General features: G+C 33.3%; 1 protein-coding gene across 4 annotated transcripts in view; it reads right to left on the minus strand.

Moving 5' to 3' along the window:
- Window positions 1-1,182: 1,182 nt before the first annotated feature.
- Window positions 1,183-9,569, minus strand: part of LOC106464936 (dual 3',5'-cyclic-AMP and -GMP phosphodiesterase 11A-like) — a 103,148-nt gene continuing 94,761 nt past the window's right edge. For all 4 annotated transcript variants that reach the window (XM_022392754.1, XM_022392753.1, XM_022392756.1 and 1 more), the window contains 3 exons: window positions 5,710-5,784; window positions 2,578-2,661; window positions 1,183-1,725 (listed from right to left, as the gene is read on the minus strand). In XM_022392754.1, the coding sequence (XP_022248462.1) occupies window positions 1,552-1,725; window positions 2,578-2,661; window positions 5,710-5,784 (333 nt within the window). In that variant the 3' untranslated portion in view covers window positions 1,183-1,551. The remainder of the gene's footprint in view (window positions 1,726-2,577; window positions 2,662-5,709; window positions 5,785-9,569) is intronic.

A 9,569-nucleotide genomic window follows, 5' to 3' on the forward strand; every position in this document is an offset into this window, starting at 1 on the left:
GTACTGCTACGATATTTTTTAAATTGGATTTATTTTTGTTAAACGTGATTTCACATATGTTTAATTTGTATATTAGAAGGCAGGTGGCTATTATGAACACCCAAATAGATTACGGAACTTTTGAAAGTAGTTGGGCTTAATATCAGTTGCCATTGTAAAGTTTGTGCAACACGTAATTATACAACTGGCTAGTATTGACGTATAAAAGCAACAATAAATATATATTCATTACACCATAGAACTCGATGGTCTAAACATGTATTACATTCAAAAAATCGATATGTCGTTAGTTATGAGAACGTATTGGCTGCTTCGCTCATTTTAACCGGGAAAGAAAACAATCAGTCGCTGCATTGCTGAATGGTTGCTGTAACAACATTACGTGTCGTCAGTCCGATGAGGTTTATTAGTACATATTGTACGAGCTATTCAAGTGTAAGAAATCTGACAGATCTAAATAGAAGTGACACATCTCGAAATCGACATCCGATTTCGTGATAATGGCTAAAGAAATTATAAACACAACAATTCCGTACCTGTGTAAGTTTCCCAATGCAGTGCCAACGAACTTGTGTCTTAAGGCTTAGGATATTAGCCAGACTATGAAAAAAACTATAAAATGGGGAAAGAACGTGACTGTTCCTCTAAGATGTCTGATCTCATGGTTTTAGGCGGTTTTTAAAAAAGCAGGGAAACTGATATTGTTATTGCTGGGGGGAAATATTTTTTTTTAAAAAAAGCAGGGAAACTGATATTGTTATTGCTGGGGGAAAATATTTTCAGCATTAGATGTCGAACTTAATTCTTTCTGTAAATGACTACTCTTATTATACGTAATAATATATTAAGTATCTAAAGTTATGATTAATTAATTGACTCAAGTTCTAGTTGTAGTTTAAAACAAGTTATGCATGTTAGTTAATACGACTCGGGAGTAACATTCAGGAATATGTTCAGTCACTAAATAGTACACTGAAGGATAAGTAAGTAGCAAGTCAACACAGTAGAGGGGGCAGCTATCAAAAGATATAGACATAGCTCCAAGATATTTTGTCAGACGTACGTTTATGGTTATAAATGGAAGGAGCTAATTCTTGCAAACCTAGAAGTATATTTTGTATTAGGTTGAATGCCACTGATATGTCGCATGTCAATTATAAATCATAAGAAATATATCTTCACTAAACTAACAAATTGTTTATTTTCTCGACGATTCCAAATAGTTTTTCACGTTATAGCTACTAAAAAATTTTAACATTTAACGATGTACTTTTAAAACGCTGTTACTTTACTACATAATATCATCAAGAAACAATTGTATTAATATTAGACATTGAAATAAATATATTCTTCCCTTTGCAGAAAAAGATATGTTTAAGTAGTTTAATATATATATATATTAATGGTTCTTTAATATTTCAGTACTCTACGGGTTTTGGAATGATCGTCCATAAACTGACGAAGAATAAAATTAAAGTAATATCAGGCATACATATATTTATATGTATATTAACAATTATACATGCGAGTCTGAAGCCATTCTGTAACGTTCTACAACTGGCCAGTTTTCGAACGGTTGTCTTCTGTGGAAACTCCAGCTGTACCATTGGAATCTTCAGATTTATCTGTGCATGCAATTTGTCCAGAAAGGGCCGCCCATTTTTCTTGATTCGACACTGCTCCATCTACCATTTCCATGAACCTTTCGTTCATCTTAGTCAAACACTAATACACATACACCAAAAAGTAATTTTCAAAATATTATCTTGATAAATAAATATTTAAGTGCTTGATGTGCGAGCATAATTTACTAACTTATTTTAGTCGTGTCTCGTATTTTCAAAGATCTCGTAAAACGTTTTAAAGCATCTCACCAAAAGAACAAACAAACAAAATTTGACAAACACGGCCGTATTTACATATAGGCGAAGTAGGCAGCTGCTGAGGGTGAAAATTTTAAAAACATCGAACGAAATCGGCAAGAAAAATTTAATCGAGATACCAATCAAGAGTGCTGAGCGATCGTGTGACTTATCACATGATGAATGGCGTGACTAATATAAAGGTTTCATATCTGGAGCGATGTTATGGAGGTGTTGCGGGAAAAAAAAATGTTGCCTGGAGTGACACATCTTAATGCGACCGTGTTGACAGATATCAGTAATAAGTTAAGGAAAAGTTCTCGTATTGCTACAAGTTACTGTTAAGTTCTCATTTATACGTTTTCTATTTATACAGTCCAAAAACGTTATGATGGAATGAAAAACAACTTAAAACTATCGAAACAATAAGATAATCTACTGGAAAAATATTTGTAATCATAACCAGTTAACACATGATTTAGTGCAAGAACCCAACACTTCGTCAGGCGTTGTTTCTTCATAAAAGACGTTAGTGTTAGCCTAATATCCCAACCTTATATTAAGATAATTCTCCAAAACACTGACTACGTATTGACTAGAGGTGAAAAAGGAAAGTTTAATACAATCAAACGTTTGTGTATACGATTTGAATTTATCTGCTGTTCTATTTCTCTTCCTCTCTAATACGCGGATGTGGATTTCAAAGTGTACGTACCCTGTACAGAGGTAGGCAAATAGAATCAATCCAATCATACTGAAGTTGTGGCAGTTCATGTTTCTTCTCTCGATCCATTAGTGCCTAATTACCCAAGACATTCAACAAAAAAGTTGTAAAATAAAGAATAAAATTACAATTATTTTCAAAAAAGTATTACAGGTATTTACTGTAAGAGGATGCATTGTTTAACTGAAATATTTTGTTTTGTTTGGTAAACTACACCAAGAGCTTTAAGAACATGGAGTATTACAGACGCGTCTGTTTATCAAATTTTAAATAAAGACCTCATTTTTAGAGCAAATTTCAGCACCAATTCAAGTTCTAGAAATTATTCATTTTCATTAAAATTAAGTGTACGGTCCATTATGTTGTAGCAACTTCTACGTGTTATTCAACTAGTTTCTAGAAAACTAAGAATTTCAGCCAAACAAAAAGACCACACATTTTATAGTGAATAACTGCAGTTTATGTACGCAGTGCGTGTACTCAAGTAGCCTAACTACCGGGGTCATGCAAATGTTGGTTAATTCCTCCATTTCACGAAATGAACATTCACTGAAAATATATAATGGTTAAAGGTAATTTTAATATTATCTATTCTTTAATAACATATGTTAATTCGAGTCAGTGGTTAGTTAGTTAGTAATAATGAACAATTATTGACTGGTTATGAGGGCAAAAAAAATTGTTGCCTGACATCACCAGTCAATGATTGTTTTATTCTAATCTCTCTCCTTTTTTTATGTTTTATTAAAATCTGCGTAATTGGGGCTAACGCATGCCTCAAGTCTAGATGTAAGTCTTAAAGTATTAACATTTCATTGAAGATTTTGATCTCATTTTAAGAATCAATAATCAGTCGATAAAATTCAGAAAATGTTTACTTTTCAAAATATAACAGCCCATCCATCACCAAGTGATGGCACCAAAGATATAAAGTACGAAGTTGAGCACAAAATTTGCCTAGAATACTAGCGTGTTTTCACTGTGTTGCAAAACGTTCTGCTACAACATTACGCACATATGGCAGCAGCCTTGACAACCGAGCAATACTAATAGAACTTGTTACCACACTTTCGTGCCAATCACGCCGAATAATTCACGACAGAGGGTAGAATTACAAACAAGTTATGGGAGAACTAACTATAATTTTAAGTGCATTGAATGTAGTAACGTAATAATTCAAAGGAACAAATACGATGCTTGGAGATTATACATACATCAGAAAGAAAAATTGCTAAGTAACATAATAACAGTTATCGAGTTTGTTTTGTTGTTTTTTTAAACTAAAGCTTCAGCACTTAATAGGAAATGTTATCTGACATCTTTATTAAGTAAATGTAGAATTTAAACGCAATAGAAACAAATTCTTAAAAACAAAAAATGGAATTCAAGAACCTGCTAATAAAAATAGTAAGAAAATAAGGCCGGAGATACTGTAGACCTTATTTACTCAAACTATAAACCCCTATTTTGGCTCCATGTTGTTATCTAGAATTACCTTTGGTGGAGTCAAAATAGTTTGAGTAAATGTCTACAGCATCTTCAGACTTGTTTCCTTACTTTTTTTTTTTTTTTTTACAATCCGTATTTGCAGGTTCTTGAATTCCCAGTTTGTTATTTATCTTGTTTTCTGGCTTTTTCTATGCTCAACTATGGGCAAAGGATTACTTGATAAGGTAGCCAACTTTATACAAAGTAATGATAATAAACATAGCTAGTAACTAACTGATACGGTTCATGATTATTTACTGTAGCTATTGACTACTTGATCGCTACAGTTAGAGATGTAAAATGTTAAGCTTCAGCTGGAGATTTGTTTGAGAATATAGTGAGCGTTTATAGTTTCTGTGTAACTAACTTCTCTCTCTCTCTCTCTCTCTTATAAAATCTTATATGTACCCTTATTTGAATGATGATTTTTTATTACTTATTTTCGATGACGGCTGACTAGATTGACATCGCCGTTTGGAAATTGTTTGATAGATGGGATATCCCCAACGTATTTGGGTGCTATTATCACAGACATTATCCGTTATGACAACTAGGACCGACAACAGTATTGCGATGCATTATATATACAATGCAAAGCAATGGACAAATATATACCTAGACTAAGACGCAATCCCCTGTAAGCACGTATAAAATTTTAACAGTAGAAAAAACAGCCTTTTTACAATAACATGTACGTCTAAAACATCGCTTTAAGTAAACCTTCGTGTCTTTTAAATTATTTAGTCTACTACTGTGTGAAACAAGTTTTATTGTGTTTATTGATTTTCTTTATTCCTTCACTTCATACATAATGTAGGAGGTTGACCCCCCCTAGAGACACCGATTGTATGGTGAACATTAGATGACTAACACGTAGCTACTCCATACTTTGTACATCTACTATTGGCTGGCAATTCCTGTTTCATCTTTTTAATTAAAGGAACACCAGATATTTGTAAGAAAGCCAACTTAAAGAGATAATGATAACATCGTTTACACAAAATTATGGTGTTTTTTTAGCTTATGCGAAATATAAAGGAAATAAGACTTTTCAATACCCCTGCGACCTTCGAAGTACCTTGTTTAGTATTCTACAAAAGGTTTGGGTACAATATACCAGGCCGTTTTTGTTATAGGCTGGCAAGAAAATAAGAATAATTACAAATGGGCAATTTTGAGAGGATTCTTTTCTTCGTAACTGTGTGTGTGTGTGTGTGTGTGTGTGTGTGTGTGTGTGTGTGTGTGTGTGTGTATATAAAGCCTTAGCAGTCAATAGTAAAGGTTTTAAAGCGTTTTTTTGAACTGAATCTTTACTTTTTAAGGTGTTTTTTGCCCGAACGTTCCACTGGGTTTCTGTGCAATTCCTTGCGATCCCTATTATGAACCATTATAGTGGTTAATGACATTGCTCTCGTGTTCCACATGTATTCAATATTTTCATATTGTGGTTACGATAAACATGTCATAATTTGAAAATATGACCACAACCAAAGTCATCTGCTACTTTCTACACGTTCATTTTTCACTCTATAAGTTAACTTTCTCTTGAAAATAAAATTTGTTTTAATCACATTTGTGGAGAACAACTTTAGTTTATTTTTTAAAATATAAAACCATAAATAATGATAAACTTACAGGTGGTTGAATTCGTAATTGTGTTTTTTCCTTGTCTCCTTGGTCAAAAAATTCGTTCGTGACCAGTTCCGCCACCTGGAAAATAAATATTCAATAAAGGTTAATCTTTCTCCGAGTATAACAAAAGTTTATTACTTTAGATAATTAGATTAAATACTGTATAAAATAAAAACAAGATCCGAGATTCTCAGAACGACCATAGACATTTAATGTTAGGGGCGTGCCCTATATCAGTGTACTTTAGTGAAGTGTGAGAATAGGAAATTTCGAATTCAGGTAACATCCCAATGACGTTTGGCACACTTATCTAAATGAACTATAAATTCAGGATTGTGAAAAAAACAAATCTACGAACTTCGAACCTTTTCGTATTAAAAAAGTGAATGATGATTTAGTTTGTTTTTTTTTCTTTACAGTTCACAAATAACAAGGAAACGTTACAGTATAAGCAGATTCAAGGCAATATAACTAATCCCTACGCGACAAAAGTTACGTTGGTATTCACGCTATAGGCAAGCAGTAAGAAACGAAATATAAAAGCAGTGCGTGTAGTTTCCAGACGATGTACCATGTTGAAATAAGGTATGGTTCAGAGAGTATAAACCTTTTCTATTTTAATAGTTACCATGGTGAGAAATGATACCCGGATGTCAATAAGAGTGTTTCTTTTCATCCACCCTATGAAATTCGTACATTTTTTCTTGTTTTTTGGAAGGAGCTGCATTTAAATAGATTAAACCCACAGCAAGAAAATATTACAGTCAGCTTATATATATTGGTTCAAGTCAATAGTTTGATAACTAAATTGCTATTCTTCTTACGATTGTTAATCCATTACCATCTGCCACGAAACAGCACTGGAAAACAATGTAGGTGGATCATGATCAATAATAAAGGTGTGAATACGCTACATTAAAACGAATTTGAATATGCAAATCTGCATTTCACGTGACAACCACAGCATTTCTGTTGAACGGCATGTATCAGAACTATATTTTGACATTGTTTGGCGTGATGTACGTGGTATGATCACTCGTTTTATGCGCAAAACAAGTACCAAATCAGATCATAAGGATGGGTTCAGCTCAAGGATTTAGAATATTCCTTGTATTTAACAGCAATGGAAAACAAAGAAATATGGATCAACTTTAGGAACCAGGGCCATCTTGAAAGAGACCTGTAACAACTTGAACCCCAGCTGTGGTAAGCAAAGTGCAAGGTCTTATAACGGGCGAGAATCCATTAACAAAAAGGTCAGTGGCAAAAACCATTCACGTGGTCGAGGCAACAGTACGTAACATAATAAAGAAGGATATCCGTTTAGAAACTAGGTCAAAAACGTATGGGCTCACCAAGAAAAGGCTCCCCCTGTTCAACTTTTCATACTTCATATAGCTGGAGAATGAATAGGGGTATTTATGCTATTCCATAAGAAGACATACAAATCAATTTGCCAGGTGCAACGTCTATGGATTTCTGTGCGATAAAACTGGAGAAATGGGCGCTGGGAAACCGTCGTCCTCGTATACTGGATGAATTATGGAAAGCATGTTGTAAGGAGTGATGTACTATGAACATAACAAGCCTTACTATGGAATCTTTTCCAATGGGCTGTAACGATGTGGTGAGGGTTTGATATGGTTTTCATATAATGTATTCAACTTCTGTACCAAACTTCACTGTTCTTGAATTGTCCGAATCCTAAGTTCACAAACAAAACTGTGTAAAATGTAACTGATATTAATTTAATATTTGTTTATATAATGCGCGTTAATAAAGGGCATTTTATGTATTATTGAACCAATCGGTATTTCGTGTAGAATAATTCGGCAATATTTATAGATCAGTTAAACTTGTTGCTGGATATCTTGGGATTTTGAAACCGTTTTACTTCACCATATAGTAACCTAAATTAATTTACATATTATATATATTTCACCATTTTAAGAGGCCTAATACTATTTATTTGGTTTGCTGATCCAACCTTGTCGGATATTCTTTGGATATAGGCAGAAAACACCGCTAACAGTGTTTGTTTTTTAATTTCGCGCAAAGCTACACGAGGGCTATCTGCGCCCGCTAACAGTGAGGATATCCAACTGATGACCTAAGATGGAGTGGTCATAGATGCTTGCTCGTCACTTATAATTAAGACTAATTATAATCAGTTGCCATTTTATTTACTATTTTAGCAACTCTTTTGGTAGGAGTTAATTAAAACTGTTACATTTCTCAAAATAGCGACACAAGTTTAGATGGAAGCACCAACTGGTAGAAAAACAACAAAAAACATGCAACAAAACGATACCTGGCATTTTCTGTTGTGAACTTCTACTTTCAGGATTAACTGATCTCGCATTTAAAGCAAAATATTTCAAAAGAAAAAAAACACTGAACTTGGTGTGTTAAATCACCAATTAGAACAGGTTTAACATATTTTTAGCAATTACTCGAATTATTTTCAAAGGAACACACAGCGTTACATAATTCAAAATGAATACGTTTGTACAAGTCTAAATCAAGACTTTGTAAAGCTTCTGTAATGTATTATGGTGTTGGTATACACACACACACACAAAGAACAGTGTACATTAGAATCTTACAGTTATACAAACACAACAACAACGCCATTTTGTAAGAAACTGTGTGGGAATTTTCTTTGCCACCTTATCTTTCATACTACCAACGCTCGCAAAATAGTCTGAGCAAATTTATTATAATTGAGCTTATTGCTGGTGAGCCTGTCGATCGAGTTATGTATAATTACCAATTACAAGACCAAGCTAATTGTAAACACCTTTTCTGGCTAGAAAAATCTTTGAATATTATCGTTTGTGAAAATACGACAACAGAAACGTAGTAACGAAGAATTTCTTAAACCTAGTCAATGAGCTTCTAGAAGCTATTTCTCATACTCAAAATACACTAACGAAGTGCCATTTTTAAGCACACTGGTGCCAACTGAAGATTGTAAATAATATTATTGATTACCATCAAATATGCCTTTTAATAAATATTTATATCACCCACAAACAATGTAAAACAATCGATATTGGCGAGACAACATTCATATCGGCTCTACAGAATAAACATCTTTCCGACGAGAGTTCATGGTTATCCACACCCATTTATAGTTAACTTTTCCTGTTGGTTGAAGACATTAAGTAAAAATCCTAATTCATCGTCCTTCCGTAACTTCTCTCACTGAATTTTTGCATAAAAACTTTGACATAAAAAATGGTTTCCTATCTATTTGAACAAAGTACAAACCCGTCATTGTTTCATTTCCATGATGTTTAATTTTTTAAATTAATCGTGTATAGATGAACATGCCGTCTATATCATAAAACAACTAAATATCCTATTTTATTGTATGTGCAAATACAATCTATAAAGATGTATTTTAAAACGCAGAGTAATTTACAGTATTTATTTAAATATAAGAACAGAAGCTTCCCAGCTAGAAAAAAATCAAACGAGGCCGATTTTTTCCTCTTGTTGCAAAAATAGTTATACTGAAATTGACCACGCGATGGCTGACAGGAATTAAAGATCGTGCAAATTTAAGTACACCGAATAGGCATTGGAACCAGCCTTACGTGAGTGTCACGCATTTATCCATTAAAAGTATTTTAATTAAGGCCAATAATGAACAAGGTCTGCATATGAAAAGGGAGCTTCTTATTTAACAGAGACTGCAACTTAACCAAGTTTGTTCAGTATACAGCTGCTGCAGATCAGGTTATAAAAAATATTTGTATAGTTACGTTGCAAACTATAACGATTATGACACTAACCAAACAGTTAAAAAAAAAATTAACAAGCTCTTATATTCTAAAATTAGTTCAACGTACCTACGT

Source organism: Limulus polyphemus, unplaced genomic scaffold (assembly GCF_000517525.1).
Source record: "Limulus polyphemus unplaced genomic scaffold, Limulus_polyphemus-2.1.2 Scaffold1789, whole genome shotgun sequence".
In the NCBI taxonomy this organism is placed as follows: Eukaryota; Metazoa; Arthropoda; class Merostomata; order Xiphosura; family Limulidae; genus Limulus; species Limulus polyphemus.